The sequence below is a fragment of the Somniosus microcephalus genome, unplaced genomic scaffold (assembly GCF_052327205.1).
Source record: "Somniosus microcephalus isolate GS21.2 unplaced genomic scaffold, FLI_Smic_1.0 unresolved_chr1, whole genome shotgun sequence".
NCBI lineage: Eukaryota > Metazoa > Chordata > Chondrichthyes > Squaliformes > Somniosidae > Somniosus > Somniosus microcephalus.
This window is the reverse complement of record NW_028225179.1, coordinates 111,806,475-111,825,778: the sequence shown is the minus strand read 5'-3', so window position 1 is coordinate 111,825,778 and position 19,304 is coordinate 111,806,475. Positions and strand designations below refer to the sequence as shown.

General features: G+C 50.1%; 1 protein-coding gene across 1 annotated transcript in view; it reads left to right on the top strand.

Moving 5' to 3' along the window:
* Positions 1-19,304, top strand: part of LOC147095707 (complement C4-like) — a 450,539-nt gene that overhangs the window by 52,242 nt on the left and 378,993 nt on the right. Inside the window, exons 9-12 of the mRNA XM_085974756.1 lie at positions 1,086-1,215; positions 3,248-3,363; positions 6,822-6,965; positions 13,111-13,308. Of these exons, the coding sequence (XP_085830882.1) occupies positions 1,086-1,215; positions 3,248-3,363; positions 6,822-6,965; positions 13,111-13,308 (588 nt within the window). The remainder of the gene's footprint in view (positions 1-1,085; positions 1,216-3,247; positions 3,364-6,821; positions 6,966-13,110; positions 13,309-19,304) is intronic.

The following is a 19,304-nucleotide window of genomic DNA, read 5'->3' as shown; positions in this document are numbered from 1 at the left end:
GTGTTAGTAATTTGCAGATGTCGTGATCTTAAAGAACAGTAAACACCATTGTTGTAATACAAGGAAGAGGCAATAATACTTGTGATGAAATATGTCATTCATCAGACTCTAGTTAACTACATATATTGTATTGCCTGCTCCGGTGCTTTGCCTTGTATTGTGTATAGTGGACCGCCCCCTTTGTGTGTCGGCTCTGCCCATACCTGGCCCTACTTAAGACAAGCCCAGGCTTGTCTTGCAGCAGAACAGCAGCATGCTAGGTGAAGCCACAGGCATCTTTTCTTTGCTAATAAAAACCTTGTTTTATTCAGTTAACTTTGAGTCTTGAAGTCATTGAGGCGCATCAATACTGATGTGTATATGATCAAGAGGCAGAGATCAACGGAAAAAACCCTGGGGCATATTGTGCAAAATTTATGGCCTCCCAGCCACTAACTTTCAAGCCACTGATTTTAAACATGGTGTGTTATTTTAAATCAAGCACAGGTCTGGAGTGCCGGAGCATAATTTTGCAATAAAGGAAAGGAAGTGATAAATGTCAGTTAGTAAGGGCAGGTTAAGTTGTTCTTCGGTGCTAGCGCAATCGGGCAATAGCGAATTGGTAGCCTGTTTTACACTCCGCCTGGTTTCCCTTTCTCAGTGAAGTCAATGGATATGAAAATCAGGCGGGGTGTAATATAGGCAGCCGGTTTACTGTCGCTCGATTTGCGCTAATGCTCACGGCCTATTTGACTCCAGTGCGTTTGTTTGAGATTCCTTCTCCCACTATTTTACCGAGTATTAACCCAGTTATCTTACGAATTGCTGCACTAGAATCTGACCCTGGGAGAGTCCGGTGCCATTGCTTAACTGTATCATCCGAAATTCTTTGATAAGCTATTTTATCAAGGCCTCCAATCATTTATTTTAAGCACAGTTTAGGTTCACGACCACAGTTAAATACAGAATCATAAGTTCTGTGATAGTTTGAGGGTAAAGTCTTATAAAAATGTAAATATAAGAAACGGAGCAAGGAAGAAACATTGAATGAAAATAAAGGCACTGAACTGGAATCGGATAATATGCACCTTTACCCTCACTTATAGATCAAGAACGGAGTGGTGAACTCTTCCCTAACAACCCAAATGCTGTTGGATAAAATCAAACCTTCGGAAAATATGAATGGCCTTGTGGGACACCATCTGTATATGGCGGTAACTGTTTTCGAAACATCCAGTAAGTGAATTACTCGGATATCTATCCTATGTTATACGTGTTTACAATAGTCGTTCTCAGGGTGTGTGCAAAGTTATCGAGGTCACATTTATTGTCCTCCCATAATTGCCCCGAAAACGTTGTGGTGAGTCGCCTTGGTCATGAAAGTCCCCTTGTGCTGTTGGCGTTCCTGTCATCTTGGGAATTACCAACAACAATACAAGAAGAGCAATATAGATCTCCACCAGAACGGTGTGTGGCTTGAATGCGAACTTGAACTTGCTTATTACCGAGTCTAGTTCAATGTTGTATTTACATTATAGCAGCTTAGAAGTTACGGTTTGCGACATTATTATACGAGACCAGATGGTTATAGACTCCGTCATAGTAGGGGAATTTAGTTTGAATGCGCTGTTCATGAAGCATCTCCTCAAGGACATTATACATTGTGTCTACTTCTGTTGGTGTGGTGTCTGATTAATTTTGTCAATTATCATTGGTGCATGAATTATAAGATTCCATTAAAAGTTACCGGGTGTATTAGAATCATAGAATCATAGAAATTTACGGCACAGAAGGAGGCCATTCGGCTCATCCTGTCTGTGCCGGCCGCAAAAAAGCTATCTAGCCCAATCCCACTTTCCAGCTCTTGGTCCATAGCCTTGTAGGTTACGGCACTTCAAGTGCCTATCCAAGTACTTTTTTTTAATGTGATGAGGGTTTCTGCCTCTCCCACCCTTTCAGGCAGTGAGTTCCAGACCCCCACCACCCTTCTGTTGGTGTGGTGTCTGATTACAACAGTGACTCCACTGCAAAAGTACTTCATTGTATGGAAAGCGCTTTGAGACATCAGGTGGTCGTCTAAGGTGCTATATAAATGCAAGTCTTTCTTTCTGGGTGAAAGTAGTTCTCCTCAACTCCCCTCTAATCCTTCTACCTATTATTTAAAATCTATGTCCCCTGGTTATTGACCTCTCTGCTAAGTGAAATACGTCCTTCCTATCCACTCTATCTAGGCCTCTCATGATTTTATACACCTGAATTACGTCTCCCCTCAGTTTCCTCTGTTCCAAACCCCAGCCTATTCAATCTTTCCTCAGAGCTAAAATTCTCCACTCCTGGCAACATCCTTGTAAATCTCCTCTGGCGCCTCTCTAGGGCAATCGCATCTTTCCTGTAATGTGGTGACCAGAACTGCATGCAATACTCTAGCTGTGGCCTAACTAGTGTTTTATACAGTTGAAGCATAACCTCCCTGCTCTTATATTCTATGCCTCGGCTAATAAATGAAAGTATCCCGTATGCCTTCTTAACCACCTTATCTACCTTCAGGGATCTGTGGACATGCACTCAAAGGTCCCTCTGTTCCTCTACATTTCTCAGTATCCTGCCATTTATTGTATATTCCCTTGCCTTGTTAGCCCTCCCCAAATGCATTACCTCACACTTCTCCAGATTGAATTCCTTTTGCCACTTTTCAGCCCACCTGACCAGTCCATTGATAATTTCTTGCAGTCCACAGCTATCTTCCTTAATGTCAACCACACGGCCAATGTTTGTATCATCTGCAAACTTCTTAATCATGCCCTCTACATTGATGTCTAAATCATTGAAAAATACTACAAAAAGCAAGGGATCTATTCATGAGCACTGTGGAACCCCACTGGAAACAGCCTTCCAGTCACATAAACCCCCGCGGACAATGACACTTTGCTTCCTACCACTGAGCCAATTTTAGATCCAACTTGCCATTTCCGCTTGGATCCCATGGGCTTTTACCTTTCTGACCAGTCTATCATGTTGGGCCTTGTGAAAAGCCTTGCTAAAATCCATGTTGACTCCTTCAAACATACTACCCTCATTGACCCTCCTCGTTAACTCCTCAAAAAATTCAATTAATTTACTCAGAGAAGACCTTCCCTTAACAAATCCAAGGTGACTGATTTAAAAGACATAAAATAAATACAATTAAGTATAATTAAAAAAATGAAATAATAAATAAAAGTAAAACAAATTTAAAAATAAAAATAAATGCATATTTATTTTCCTATAGGTGGAGAAATGGAGGAAGTAGAACTCAGAAGCATTAAGTTTGTTTCCTCGCCATATGTGATTGATTTATCAAAGACAACTGGCTACTTCATACCCAGGGTTCCATTTAGTATACTGGTATGTATCATTGCAGCGGGTTGAAACAATATGTAAATTGTAAATCTTTGTCAACTTGTGCATTTCATGGCCAGCAAGGAGAGGGATATTAACAGGGGGAAATTAAGCATTGTCCAATTACGAGCCGCTATTGTCGACAAGGAACAATTCTATGGGCAAGTAAAGCATGGGTCACTGCAGTTTGAATTCCTGTCAGCACTGCCCATAAAATGCATATTAGCTTCCACTTCAGAAGAGGAATCCTACCTGTTATAGCACAATATTTCCATTTGCCATCGACGACTATAAAGTATCCCTAAACAGTATTGAAATTAAGTGCTGAATTAGAAACAAGCTTGAGTTGTGGAGCGGTGCCCATTGTAAACTAAGCGAGCATTGCGGGGTGGAATTTTCACAGAGATACTTGACCTCACACCATAAATTCGGCAGAGGTTCGGAGGAAACCCAGGGACCTGGGTGCCATTTAAACAGTTTCTCCTGGATTACCGTCTACCTACCGCCAGGGCCATGGTGAGACCACACCTTGAGTATTGTGTGCAGTTTTGGTCGCCTTATCTGAGGAAGGATGTTTTTGCCATGGAGGGAGTGCAGCGAAGATTCACCAGACTGGTACCTGGGATGGCTGAAATGACGTATGAGGAGAGATTGGGTCGATTGGGCTTATACTCGCTGGAGTTTAGACGAATGAGAGGGGATCTCATTGAAACTTACAAAATTCCAGCAGGACTAGACAGATTAGATGCAGGAAGGATGTTCCCGATGGCGGGGGAGTCCAGAACCAGGGGTGACTGTCTTAGGATAAGGGGTAAGCCATTTAGGACAGAGATGAGGAGGAATTTCTTCACCCAGAGAGTAGTGAACCTGTGGAATTCTCTACTACAGAAGGCAGTTGAGGCTAATTCATTAATTAATTATATTCAAGAAGGAGTTAGATATATTTCTTAAGGCTAAAGGGATCAAGGGATATGGGGAGAAAGCAGGGACAGGGTACTGAGTTTGGATGATCAGCCATGATCTCATTAAATGGCGGAGCAGGCTCGAGGGGCCGAATGGCCTACCCCTTATCTTTCGACTGTGACCCCTGGTTCTGGACTCCCCTGCCATCGGCAACATCGTTCCTGCATCTAGTCTGTCTACTCCTGTTAGAATTTTATAAGTTTCAATGAGATCCCCTCTCGATCTTCTAAACTCCAGCGAGTATAAGCCCAATCGACCCAATCTCTCCTCATACGTCATTCCTGCCATCCCATGTAGCAGTCTGGTGAATCTTCGCTGCACTCCCTCCATGGCAAGAACATCCTTTCTCAGATAAGGTGACCAAAACTGCACACAATACTCAAGGTGTGGTCTCACCAAGGCCCTGTACAACTGCAGCAAGACTTCCTTGTTCCTGTACTCGAACCCTCTTGCTACGAAGGCTAACATACCATTTGCCTTATTAACCGCCTGCTGCACCTGCATGCTTACCTTCAGCGACTGGTGCACAAGGACACCCAGGTCTTGTTCCACTTCCCCTTCTCCCAATCTATCGCTGTTCAGATAATAATCTGACTTCCTGTTTTTGACACCAAAGTGGATAACCTCGCATTTATCCACATTATGCTGCATCTGCCATGCATCTGCCCAATAACCCAACCTGTCCAAATCATACTGGAGTTTCTCAGCATCCTCCTCACAGCACACACGCCCACCCAGCTTTTTGTCATCTGCAAACTTAGAGATATTACATCTAGTTCCCTCGTCTAGATCATTAATATATATTGTGAATAGCTGGGGTCCTAGGACCGATTCCTGCGGTACCCCACTAGTCACTGCCTGCCACTCGGTAAAAGACCTGTTTATTCCAACTCTTTGCTTCCTGTCTGCCAACCAGTTCTCTATCCAAGTCAGTATCTTACCCCCAATCCCATGTGCCTTAACTTTACACACTAATCTCTTTTGCGGGACCTTATCGAAAGCCTTCTGAAAGTCCAAATACACCACATCCACTGGTTCTCCCTTATCTGTTCTACCAGTAACATTCTCAAAAAATTCCAGTAAATTAGTCAAGCACGATTTACCTTTTGTAAATCCATGTTGACTTTGTCCGATCCTGTCAATGTTTTCCAAGTGCTCTGCTATTACATCTTTTACAATGGACTCTAGCATTTTCCCCACTACCGATGTCAGGCTTACCGGTCTATAATTCCCTGTTTACTCTCTACCACCTTTTTGAATAGTGGGGTAACATTAGCTACCCTCCAATCCATGGGAACTGTTCCAGAGTCTATAGAATTCTGGAAGATGACCAGCAATGCATCTACTATTTCTAGGGACACTTCCTTAAGTACCCTAGGATGTAGATTATCAGATTAAAGGGAGGAGGAAAGAAAAATGGGAATGCCCATGATAGGGTGCAAGGTAGGAGCGAGTAAATGACAAAAGGGATGATGGTGCAAATAAAAGAGGGTGATAATGGGGCAATTAAAGATACAATATATCAATCTATCAATCTAGAGGAGCTGTACAAAGAAAGGGAAGAATCATTACTCATACCAGCTGTCCGGGATAATAGGAGCAGTGGTTAGTGGTTATGATCTGAAATTGTTAATCTCAGTGTCGAGGCTGGAAGGCTGTAAAATGCCTAATCAAATGGTGAGGCGCTGCTCCTCGAGCTGACATTGAACTTCATTTCCACAGTGTCCGAGGTCAGGGACAGATATGTCACGAGTAGGATGGAGAATTAAAGTGGCAAGCTCAGGGTCGTGCAAGCAGATTGAACGCTAGTGTTCACCCAATCGGTCTTTCGTCTCCCGATTGTGAGCAGCGAATACAGTATATTAAGTTGGAAGAAGTAAAAGTAAATCACTGTTTCACCTGGAAGGAGTGTTTAGGGCCCTGGATGGCAGGAAAGGAGGAGATGAAAAGCAGTTGCTGCACCGGCTGAGATTGCATGGTGAGATGCCTTGGGAAGGGGAGAGGGTATTGGGGTGATGGACGCGTGGACCAGGGCATCACAGAAGATGCGTGTGGTGGTGACGTCATGTTGGAAGTGCGATTAAAGAGGAAGTGGTCTAATACCATTTTCTTTCTGCATCAGATAGCTGAGAGTTAAGTATATAATATTTGATGGCAAATTGCAATATAATCCCAAAATTAAGCTTTACGTCAAATTCCAGGAGGATTCCTTACACTAACCAACAAAGTTTTGATGTGTTTCCTGATACAGGTAGCATTGTAAGAAGGGGGGTAACAAAAATATAGCTCATTGAGAAATGCCACACAACACGTTATAAATAATAGCCGCAATTTTCGTGCAGTGCTTGCTTACAGAGTTTGACATTAGCTCAACCGAATTAGATTGGAAGGGAAATCGGGCTGGCTCTGTTAGCATGGTGAAGACAAATTCCTAAATGATCACATTCCTTCTTTCTGAATAACTGAACGATTTTTAACTCAGCTATTATTTCATTTTGTAGGTCCAGGTAACTTATCCTGATGGATCTCCTGCCTCAGATGTTCCTGTTAAGTTAGCAGGAGAACAATCACAAAATACACAGGAAACTGGCCACACCGTGTTAACAATGCAGTCCCCTGCAGACACAGATTTCTTTGAAATTAAGGTAAGAACAAAGAGTTTTAAGATTTCTTTATTTCCATTTTTAAAAAGCTTTCATTTTTTGAAATTATGGTAGTACGCATTAGGAAAAAAGTAACTAACCTTGAATGGACCAAGCTCTACGACAGAAACATTCCAAAGTGTTGAATAAGTGAAGCATGTAATTCATAATCACGAAGACACAGTGTGAATTATACTCAATCAAATAGCTGTCCTGCTAAAAAGAACCTTGCCTAATTTGATGACACAAGATACAGCGGAAGTCACTGACGAATCAAGTTAACATTTCTACACAACACCTGAGGCCGTAAAATAAGAAATAATTATTGGCACATAATTTGAGTGAGTGTCTGTTTAGCCGCTCCCAAACTGACCCGCCTGGAACCGGTGGGACAGATAGTTAAGGCAGTTAACAGCCTGTTAACTGCCTTGCTAATCCTATTTTCATGATGGTTTCCCATTTTCGTGCTTCTGGTTCCTGTTTCCCATCTTGTCAGAAACAGGCCAGGTTCAAGGAGACGAGTTGCTGAAGGACATGATTTGTATGCATTGGTGGAGCGCTTTAAAAGCACCCCATAAACATGGCTGACATTCAAATGCAACAACTTTGCCATTGTAAGTATGGGATAACATTTTGCACATCTACTGACCTTGCAACTGTTCAAGCTGACACCCATCTGCAGTGTGGCATGAATGGAATAATTTCAGGCCACTTCGACTGTGTGCTTGCAAGATTGTTGCCTCAAATGAAATCTATAGCAAGAGGATGGGAAACATTTATGCCCTTTCATCCTGGTCCTCATAATCAGAGGAGTAGCAGCTGTGTGGTTCAGCACAGGTCTTCCTGGGAAGAGGAGTAGGAAGAGGATGAGGGGTGCCTTGCATGCCCTGCTGTGACCAATGCAGCATCCCTCCAGTTCACTGTGGCCTATCAACCTGGGTATGCACACTGCCATGCCACATTAGCATAAGCTTGCTCTTCAACCATAGGTGGCTACCATATGGCTCTTTAATTGCAGGCGACACTTGTCCAAAGTCATACTTCATCTCTGCTATACCCTGTTATTTCCTATCACTTTTACCATTAGCATTACAAAAACAAGTCGCCATGAGTCCTCAATGCACTTTTGCCATTTCCCATAACACTTAGGTCACACAATCAACTGTTTGATATAATTTATCTTTAACACATGACAAAAGGATAATAAACCAGCAGGAGTCAGAAATAAAGAAACATCACCCAAGTGACTCCCCTTGTGACTATAGGTGCTTAATCTTTCTCTTACACATGCTTCTACGTGGTGCTTCCCCTATGGCTTCAGCAGATGTAGAAGCACCTTGCTGCCTAGGATGCTGTGCCTGCTTAGACGCCTTTGGGGGGTGTCTTCTGGGTTTGGGAGCCTGGGAGGGCTCTTCAACAGTCTGCTCTCCCTGCGGCTGTGCAGGGGCTGAAACAGCCATCTCAGTTGTCTCTGCAATGTGGGTCTCTGACCGAGTGCTCCACAGTGGCATCGTCATGTGAATGCTTTGAGAGGAGCCCACACTGCCTTCTGTCCTGCCAACAACAACCCTCTCATGGGTCAGCCGCACCTCAGTGCTGGCAAGTGGCGGGAGAGCACCGTGCTGCACTTCAGGCGGGACATGAGTATCCGTATTTGCACTGGCAGTCCTCCTCAAAAGGACGTCCATGAAGGTCTGGTCTCTCTGCTCAATAGCTGCCCATCGCTCCTCCAGAGATGTCATTCTATTCTGAACAGTCACCGTGTTTTCCTGACTCTGGCAACTGATTTTCTCCATGGCCATAGCCAACCTTTCCACTGAGGTAACCACCCTTTCCACGGAGGTTGCCATCCTATCCATGGTGGTGCATTCATGCGCCATTGCCTCTGACATGGCACTGCTGATTTTGGAGCTGGACTACTCCATTCTCTCCACAATCACACTAACCCTGGAGGCAAACCCTTCCAGAGACACCTGCACTTGTTCCTGTATTTCATGAACCACTCTTTTTCTGGATGGCCCCAGAGGCACAGCATCTACATGCAGCTCAGCAGAGCTAGGAGAGTTCTGCGACCTCCACCGAGGAGTCTCCACTGCTGTCACTCTCTCAACCATCTACTGATGCTCACTCGTGCGCTGTGATAGACCAGGCGGCAACACTACTCTAACTCACAATGGCCCCACCGAGGTGTGCAGTGCTGCGCTGGTGCCAGGTGCGCTGAGTCCTGGTGATGCTGCTCCCTCAGGGGCTTCAGGTTCCTCTGAGGATTTGTCTGGGTCTTCGTCCTGGGTCGTGGGGAGGGGGGCGCTTGATGGTCCTGTGAGTGTAAAGACATGATTTAGACATCTGATATTGATGTAACAGACACATCCTTTTGAGCAGATGATACAATGCGATTCTCTATGAACATCATATGCCATTGCTTTCTGAGAGGGATGAAACTCTATTATGTCACCAGATTCCTCTGCCAGGGTAGGTGTTCCTCCTCCAGTCATTGCTCTCTCCCTCTTATTGTGGGCTATATCTTCCTGCAAGAAGGGACACAAGCAGTGTTTCAGCCACAGTGATGGAGTGAGTGTGAATAATCCCTACCATAGAAGCTTTGAGGGAGATGAAGATGGGGTAAGGTGCCAAGAGGAAGGTAGCTCCCTGTGTTGTTAGTTGTTGTCACTGCATGACAGTGAGAGCGAGTCTAAGGGGTGCATAGGCAGGATGCTGAAATGATTCAGTGCAGAGACAGAGATGGATAGGAAAGGGTGCAAGGGAACTAAGAGTAAGGTGGGATGTGAAGGAGGAGGCTTACTGTTGCGTTTGCAAAGATAATCCAGAGGCCGTAAGGAGAGTTCAGTTCATGTTGTTTTTTAATGGCTGCTCCACACACACACTCCCAGGCAAAAGCACTTGAATACCTATACACAATACAATGATAACAGCACTATCAAACTCCATGTGCTCAGGCCAAGGCAATCGAGTACCTATCACCAATGTCAGACATAACACTTACAATGCAGAGTGCTGGTGACAAGAGGATAAGGGAAGCAGAGTGAAGGCAAGTGTGATGGGATACTCACTTTTGATGTTCACACAAGATCATTAAAACTTTTTTGGCACTGGAGCCATGAGCATGAACATATGGACCCTGCGCTGACCTCCTGAGCAATGCACAGCCAGGCTGCCTTGGTCTGCTGAGAAGGCTTCTTCCAGCCATCAGAAGGGAAGATAATCTCCCTGCGCCCTCTGACAGCATCTACACGAACTTGGAGGGACGCATCATTAAAACGAGGAGCTGCCTTGCCTCTGTAAGAAATCATAGCATTTAAATCAAGTGCAGGAAACCACAGTGGAAAGGCTCAGGCTGATGGCAGCTTTAAAAGCAGCTGCTATTATGACGTCATCAGAGGCGGCCAGCCGACCCGACCGCACTCATTGGACCGGCCAGCCCGCCTCCCTGAAATTAACAAGCTCGTTGAATAAAAGTTGCAACTCTGCAGCTGATCCCGCCAGAAGCGGCTCCCGAACCCGCCCACCACGCAACCCGACTCCAACCTGCCTCCGGAATTAAAATGGAGCCCGAATTTTCCATCCGTTTCCCTGATTACACAGATTACCGGTTGTGCGCTACATCCTGAAATTGCGGTCAGTTTCAAAGGGGTAATAACAGCGAACGCTGACAGTTCACTGTTATTACCCACCGCAAATTCCGGGCCCATGAGGTCGAGTAAGATTTAGAACAGATTAAAACTTGAGAAATCGGTCTGTGACATCAAAGCTACAATTACAGCAAGATTAATTGACACGTCCTTAACAAAGCCAAGTTGGAGCCTATGAGAACTCGTTTCTCGAGTTATTTCCCCACTCTTGTTCCCTACTTAGCACTCTAACTGTCTGTAACGTGTGAGCAGGATAGAAAATGCCTGCAGATTCTTCATTTTGCAACCTTCAAAGTGTAGCCTTGGAACTGCGTGTTGAAGTATTATTGTACAAACGCTTAACCCCTTCCTATGAAATTGAGTTGGAATTGAAATTACGGTGTGTGAAAGTGGCTGATCAATTTGTAGTGCGATTGTCTGAAATTCCTGCGCATTAAAAAATCTTTTAACTCACTTAAACCGCTCCTAAAATAGGATAGTTCGATATGTCAAGCCAATATTTTAATTGGTATTTACCATCTCACGGCATAATTTCAAGCCCTTTACATATAGATTACTTACGGCAATGATGCCCTTATATAATGAAGGGACAATGGAATTCGATATGACTATATTAAGTGTTTTATCATTATAACAAAGACCAACAACACCGAAGAAACTCGTCATTATCCGGGACAGAATAACCAGCCAAAATATTCACTCCCTCCACCACCATCACTCCGTGGCTACAGTGCGTACCATCTACAGGATGCACTGCAGCAACTCGCCAAAACTTCTTGACCAGCACCTTCAAACCAGGGACCTCCGCCACCTGGAAGGACAAGGGCAGAAAGTGCATGGGAACGCCATGACCTCCAAGTTCCTCTGCAAGTCTCACACCATCCCAGTCGGATATGTAATCGCTGTTTCTTCATTGTCGCTGGGTCAAAAGCCTTGAACTCCCTACCTACCAGAACTGTGGGAGCACCTTCACCGCATGGACTGCAGCAGTTCAAGAAGAAGGCTCACCACCACCTTCTCAAGGGCAACAAGGGATGTACGATATGTGCCGGACTTGCCAGCAGCGCCCTTATGCCAAGAATGGAAAACATCTGTCACAATCTATAATTTCCAGGGTTATATTTCATTAATATCATTAATGCAATGCAGCATAATCATTGGATTATCAGTGCTGCTGATTTAAGACATTCTAGACTGGCCTTAGAAGACCACCTTTCTGTCAATGTATTTTTGAGTGTAGGCCCAAGCAGTGTAACTGAGGTATTGTGTCAGTAAGCTGATTGTCCCCTGTGCGTTAAAGCAAGACTTCTGGATTCACACCAAGCAGATTGTCTCGTAGTACATAAGCTTCTGATAGTCTGTGGTACAACTCCATCCAAGTGGGGAGCTACACTTAAAGATACGCATGTGGTTCCATCAACTTCCTGGGAAATATATAGAACATTTTTGATGTGGGGAAACAGTGCTCTGTGGATGCATTGCTATAGTAGGAATGCTTAACGCCTTCATAACACATCCCCATGCCCACTATTTAAATAAAGGGATTATCCTGTTAAGTAGCTAAACGATAATGGATGATTAAAATCCAGAAAACCGAATCTGGTAGAAAGATGATATACGCTGTACCTTATAACTGCATGTAACAAATACAATACTTTCATCTTAAATGAGCTACTGAACACATATCTGCAGCATAACAAAGACCGCCTATTTCCGCCTCCGTAACATCGCCCATCTCTGCCCTTGCCTCAGCTCATCCGCTGCTAAAACCCTCATCCATGCCTCTGTTACCTCTAGACTTGACTATTCTAGAGCACTCCTGGCTGGCCTCCCACATTCCACCCTATGTAAACTTGAGGTCATTCAAAACTCGGCTGCCCATGTCCTAACTCGCAACAAGTCCCGTTCGCCCATCACCCCCGTGCTCACTGACTGACGTTGGCTCCTGGTTAAGCAGCACCTTGATGTCAAAATACTCATCTTTGTTTTCAAATCCTTCCATGGCCTCGCCCCTCCCTATCTCTGTAACCTCCTTCAGCCACACAACCCCCCAAGATATCTGCGCTCCTCTAATTCTGCCCTTTTGAGCATCCCTGATTATAATCGATCAACCATTGGTGGCCGTGCCTTCTGTTGCTGAGGCCCTAAGCTCTGGAACTCCCTGCCTAAACCTCTCCGCCTCTCCAACTCTCTTTCCTCCTTTAAGCCGCTCCTTAAAACCTACCTCTTTGGACAAGCTTTTGGTCACCTGCCCTAATTTCTCCTCATGTGGCTCGGTGTCAATTTTTTTGTCTTATAATACTCCTGTGAAGCGCCTTGGGATGTTTTACTACATTAAAGGCGCTATATAAATACAAGTTGTTGTTGTTTAACCAAATCCGAAAAGAAATGTCCATATATCTGATCGGGAGAAAAAAAAACAGCCGGGGGGGAAAGGTCAAATGTAATCACTTTTTCAATAAAGCTTGAATTAACCTGTGTCTGTCTTCTTCTGTCAGGTGACAGCTGGGGATGGGACTCCTGGAAGAGAGATCAGTGAAGCGAAGAAAACGGTGCGAATCTACCAGTCCAAGAGCAAGAGCTACCTCCACGTCAATGTACCGCACCACGTGCTCGATCCAGACAGCTCGTTTTCTGCCGATGTAACAGCTGTCACTCCTACTGGCAGTGAGGCGATCAAATACTATTATTATATGGTTAGTACATTATTATAACAGGATTGTTATAAAACTCAATTTAGGCAGAAATATGGATGCATAGTAATAGAGAGAAGACAGAAAGAACTTGCATTTTTATTCTGCCTTTCTCGTTTTGGGCACATCCCAAAGTCGACTATCACCCAATTCATTACATTTGAAGTATATTTGCTTGGAGTCATATCGGCAAACGCAGAAAACGCCATCGCACAAACAGCAATGGAACACATGACCAGTTCATTTGCGTTGCTGGTTCTGATTGTAGGATTGATATTGGCTGGGCTATCAGTAGCAATCCCATGCTCTTCTTCGTATCCTGCTATGGGATCTTTTGTATCCACCCGACCTAGCACAGTGTCCATCATCCGAAACTCGGCACCTCCTATCGTACAGCACTCAGTCACGGCTGTACTGAAGGGTCATTGTAGATTAAGTGCTCAAGTCCTGCAGTTTGTCCTCTATATCTGAAAACGTAATATCGAAAAACAAAACTGCCAAATAATTTCAATTACTCTCTTTTATTCGACCCAACCATGGGTTATTTACATCAGTCCAATAAACCTTCCCATTAACTCATCAAGTCTAATCACTAATTATTCAAGCTACGTTGCACAATCACTTAGCTGAGCTGAATTAGGTGAAGCCTCGATAACAGTCAATGTCTCGATTCTCCCCTGTATTCCGCGGTAACATGGTCGGGAGATCGCGATAACTAACGTGTGCAGCAATTCTTTTAACTGTCGAAATAGCCTTCATTGCACCTCCGGACCTAGAGTAGATCACTTATCGGAAATCCCCACGATTTCGCCTCCTTTGACATTATGGACGGAAATTGCATTCAATTTTATTTTCCAAGCTGGGGGTGCCTGGCGGTGCCGAGGCTTTTTTGAGGGCATGTTGTTGTTGGAAGAGAGAGAGAGAGCGAGTGGGGGGGAGAGAGAGAGCAAGTGGGGGAGAGAGAGAGAGCGAGTAGGGGGGGGAAGAGAGAGAGCGAGTGGGGGGGAAGAGAGAGAGCGAGTGGGGGGGGAGAGAGAGAGCGAGTGGGGGGGGGAGAGAGAGAGCGAGTGGGGGGGGAGAGAGAGAGCGAGTGGGGGGGAGAGAGAGAGCAAGTGGGGGAGAGAGAGAGAGCGAGTAGGGGGGGGAAGAGAGAGCGAGTGGGGGGGGAAGAGAGAGAGCGAGTGGGGGGGGAGAGAGAGAGCGAGTGGGGGGGGAGAGAGAGAGCGAGTGGGGGGGGAGAGAGAGAGCAAGTGGGGGGGAGAGAGAGAGCGAGTGGGGGGGGAAGAGAGAGAGCGAGTGGGGGGGGAGAGAGAGAGCGAGTTGGGGGGAGAGAGAGCGAGTGGGGGGGAGAGAGAGAGCGAGTTGGGGGGAAGAGAGAGAGCGAGTGGGGGGGAAGAGAAAGAGCGAGTGGGGGGGGAAGAGAGAGAGCGAGTGGGGGGGGGAGAGAGAGAGCGAGTGGGGGGGAGAGAGAGAGCAAGTGGGGGAGAGAGAGAGAGCGAGTGGGGGGGGAAGAGAGAGAGCGAGTGGGGGGGAGAGAGAGCGAGTGGGGGGGAGAGAGAGAGCGAGTTGGGGGGAAGAGAGAGAGCGAGTGGGGGGGGAAGAGAAAGAGCGAGTGGGGGGGGAAGAGAGAGAGCGAGTGGGGGGGGAGAGAGAGAGCGAGTGGGGGGGAGAGAGAGAGCGAGTTGGGGGAGAGAGAGAGAGCAAGTGGGGGGGAGAGAGAGAGCGAGTGGGGGGGGAAGAGAGAGAGCGAGTGGGGGGGGAGAGAGAGAGCAAGTGGGGGGGAGAGAGAGAGCGAGTGGGGGGGGAAGAGAGAGAGCGAGTGGGGGGGAAGAGAGAGAGCGAGTGGGGGGGAAGAGAGAGAGCGAGTGGGGGGGAGAGAGAGAGCGAGTTGGGGGGAAGAGAGAGAGCGAGTGGGGGGGGAAGAGAAAGAGCGAGTGGGGGGGGAAGAGAGAGAGCGAGTGGGGGGGGAGAGAGAGAGCGAGTGGGGGGGAGAGAGAGAGCAAGTGGGGGAGAGAGAGAGAGCGAGTGGGGGGGAAGAGAGAGAGCGAGTGGGGGGGAGAGAGAGCGAGTGGGGGGAGAGAGAGAGCGAGTTGGGGGGAAGAGAGAGAGCGAGTGGGGGGGGAAGAGAAAGAGCGAGTGGGGGGGGAAGAGAGAGAGCGAGTGGGGGGGGAGAGAGAGAGCGAGTTGGGGGAGAGAGAGAGCGAGTGGGGGGGAGAGAGAGAGCGAGTTGGGGGAGAGAGAGAGAGCAAGTGGGGGGGAGAGAGAGAGCGAGTGGGGGGGGAAGAGAGAGAGCGAGTGGGGGGGGAGAGAGAGAGCAAGTGGGGGGGAGAGAGAGAGCGAGTGGGGGGGGAAGAGAGAGAGCGAGTGGGGGGGGAGAGAGAGAGCGAGTGGGGGGGAGAGAGAGAGCAAGTGGGGGAGAGAGAGAGAGCGAGTGGGGGGGAAGAGAGAGAGCGAGTGGGGGGGAGAGAGAGCGAGTGGGGGGGAGAGAGAGAGCGAGTTGGGGGGAAGAGAGAGAGCGAGTGGGGGGGGAAGAGAAAGAGCGAGTGGGGGGGGAAGAGAGAGAGCGAGTGGGGGGGAGAGAGAGAGCGAGTTGGGGGAGAGAGAGAGCGAGTGGGGGGGAGAGAGAGAGCGAGTTGGGGGAGAGAGAGAGCGAGTGGGGGGGAGAGAGAGAGCGAGTTGGGGGGAAGAGAGAGAGCGAGTGGGGGGAAGAGAGAGAGCGAGTGGGGGGGGGAGAGAGAGAGCGAGTGGGGGGGGAGAGAGAGAGCGAGTGGGGGGGAGAGAGAAAGCGAGTGGGGGGAGAGAGAGAGCGAGTGTGGGGGAGAGAGAGAGCGAGTGGGGGGAGAGAGAGAGCGAGTGGGGAGAGAGAGAGCGAGTGGGGGGAGAGAGAGAGCGAGTGGAGGGGAGAGAGAGAGCGAGTGGGGGGGAGAGAAAGAGCGAGTGGGGGGTAGAGAAAGAGCGAGTGGGGGAGAGAGAGCGAGTGGGGGGGAGAGAGAGCGAGTGGGGGGGAGAGAGAGCGAGTGGGGGGGAGAGAGAGCGAGTGGGGGGGAGAGAGAAAGAGGAGTGGGGGGGAGAGAGAAAGAGGAGTGGGGGGAGAGAGAAAGGAGTGGGGGGAGAGAGAGAGGGAGTGGGGGAGAGAGAGAGGGAGTGGGGGGGAGAGAGAGAGTAAGTGGGAGGAGAGAGAGAGCGAGTGGGGGGGAGAGAGAGAGCGAGTGGGGGGGAGAGAGAGAGCAAGTGGGGGGAGAGAGAGAGCGAGTGGGGGGAGAGAGAGCGAGTGGGGGGAGAGAGAGAGCGAGTGGGGGGAAGAGAGAGCGAGTGGGGGGGAGAGAGAGAGCGAGTTGGGGGGAAGAGAGAGAGCGAGTGGGGGGGAGAGAGAGAGCGAGTTGGGGAGAGAGAGCGAGTGAGAGAGAGCGAGTGGGGGAGAGAGAGCGAGTGGGGGGAGAGAGAGCGAGTGGGGGAAGAGAGAGAGCGAGTGGGGGGAGAGAGAGAGCGAGTGGGGGGGAGAGAGAGAGCGAGTTGGGGGGAGAGAGAGAGAGCGAGTGGGGGGGAGAGAGAGAGCGAGTGGGGGGGGAGAGAGAGAGCGAGTGGGGGGGGAGAGAGAGAGCGAGTGGGGGGAGAGAGAGAGCGAGTGGGGGGGAGAGAGAGAGCGAGTGGGGGGGAGAGAGAGAGCAAGTGGGGGGAGAGAGAGAGCGAGTGGGGGGGAAGAGAGAGAGCGAGTGGGGGGGGGAGAGAGAGAGCGAGTGGGGGGGAGAGAGAGAGCGAGTGGGGGGGGAAGAGAGAGAGCGAGTGGGGGGGAGAGAGAGAGCGAGTGGGGGGGGAGAGAGAGAGCGAGTGGGGGAGAGAGAGAGCGAGTGGGGGGGAGAGAGAGAGCGAGTGGGGGGAGAGAGAGAGCGAGTGGGGGGGAGAGAGAGAGCGAGTTGGGGGGAAGAGAGAGAGCGAGTGGGGGGGAAGAGAGAGAGCGAGTGGGGGGGGAAGAGAGAGAGCGAGTGGGGGGGGAGAGAGAGAGCGAGTGGGGGGGAGAGAGAGAGAGCGAGTGGGGGGGAGAGAGAGAGCGAGTGGGGGGAGAGAGAGAGCGAGTGGGGGGGAGAGAGAGAGCGAGTTGGGGGGAGAGAGAGAGCGAGTGGGGGGGAAGAGAGAAGAGCGAGTGGGGGGGAGAGAGAGAGAGCGAGTGGGGGGGAGAGAGAGAGAGAGCGAGTGGGGGGGAGAGAGAGCGAGTGGGGGGAGAGAGAGAGCGAGTGGGGGGAGAGAGAGAGCGAGTGGGGGGGAGAGAGAGAGCGAGTGGGGGAGAGAGAGAGCGAGTGGGGGGGAGAGAGAGAGCGAGTGGGGGGAGAGAGAGAGCGAGTGGGGGGGAGAGAAGAGCGAGTGGGGGGAGAGAAGAGCGAGTGGGGGAGAGAGAGCGAGTGGGGGGAGAGAGAGAGCGAGTGGGGGGGAGAGAGAGAGCGAGTGGGGGGGAGAGAGAGAGCGAGTGGGGGGGAGAGAGAGAGAGCGAGTGGGGGGGAGAGAGAGAGCGAGTGGGGGAGAGAGAGAGCGAGTGGGGGGGAGAGAGAGAGCGAGTGGGGGGGAGAGAGAGAGCGAGTGGGGGGGAGAGAGAGAGCGAGTGGGGGGAGAGAGAGAGCGAGTGGGGGGGAGAGAGAGAGCGAGTGGGGGGGAAGAGAGAGCGAGTGGGGGGGAGAGAGAGAGCGAGTGGGGGGAGAGAGAGAGCGAGTGGGGGGAGAGAGAGAGCGAGTGGGGGGAGAGAGAGAGCGAGTGGGGGGGAGAGAGAGAGCGAGTGGGGGGGAGAGAGAGAGCGAGTGGGGGGGAGAGAGAGAGCGAGTGGGGGGAGAGAGAGAGCGAGTGGGGGGGAGAGAGAGAGCGAGTGGGGGGGAGAGAGAGAGCGAGTGGGGGGGGAGAGAGAGAGCGAGTGGGGGGAGAGAGAGAGCGAGTGGGGGGAGAGAGAGAGCGAGTGGGGGGAAGAGAGAGAGCGAGTGGGGGGGAGAGAGAGAGCGAGTGGGGGGAGAGAGAGAGCGAGTGGGGGGAGAGAGAGAGCGAGTTGGGGGGAAGAGAGAGAGCGAGTGGGGGGGAGAGAGAGAGCGAGTGGGGGGGAAGAGAGAGAGCGAGTGGGGGGGAGAGAGAGAGCGAGTGGGGGGGAGAGAGAGAGCGAGTGGGGGGAGAGAGAGAGCGAGTGGGGGGGAGAGAGAGAGCGAGTGGGGGGGAGAGAGAGAGCGAGTGGGGGGGAGAGAGAGAGCGAGTTGGGGGGAAGAGAGAGAGCGAGTGGGGGGGGAGAGAGAGAGAGCGAGTGGGGGGGGAGAGAGAGAGCGAGTGGGGGGGAGAGAGAGAGCGAGTGGGGGGGAGAGAGAGAGAGCGAAGTGGGGGGAGAGAGAGAGAGCGAGTGGGGGGGAGAGAGAGAGCGAGTGGGGGGGAGAGAGAGAGCGAGTGGGGGGAGAGAGAGAGCGAGTGGGGGGAGAGAGAGAGCGAGTGGGGGGGGAAGAGAGAGAGCGAGTGGGGGGGGAGAGAGAGAGCGAGTGGGGGGGAGAGAGAGAGAGCGAGTGGGGGGGAGAGAGAGAGCGAGTGGGGGGGAGAGAGAGAGCGAGTGGGGGGAGAGAGAGAGCGAGTGGGGGGGAAGAGAGAGAGCGAGTGGGGGGGGAGAGAGAGAGCGAGTGGGGGGGAGAGAGAGAGCGAGTGGGGGGGGAGAGAGAGAGCGAGTGGGGGGGAGAGAGAGAGCGAGTGGGGGGGAGAGAGAGAGCGAGTGGGGGGGAGAGAGAGAGCAAGTGGGGGGAGAGAGAGAGAGCGAGTGGGGGGGGAAGAGAGAGAGCGAGTGGGGGGGAGAGAGAGCGAGTGGGGGGGAGAGAGAGAGCGTTGGGGGAAGAGAGAGAGCGAGTGGGGGGGGAAGAGAAAGAGCGAGTGGGGGGGGAAGAGAGAGAGCGAGTGGGGGGGGAGAGAGAGAGAGCGAGTTGGGGGAGAGAGAGAGAGCGAGTGGGGGGGAGAGAGAGAGCGAGTTGGGGGAGAGAGAGAGCGAGTGGGGG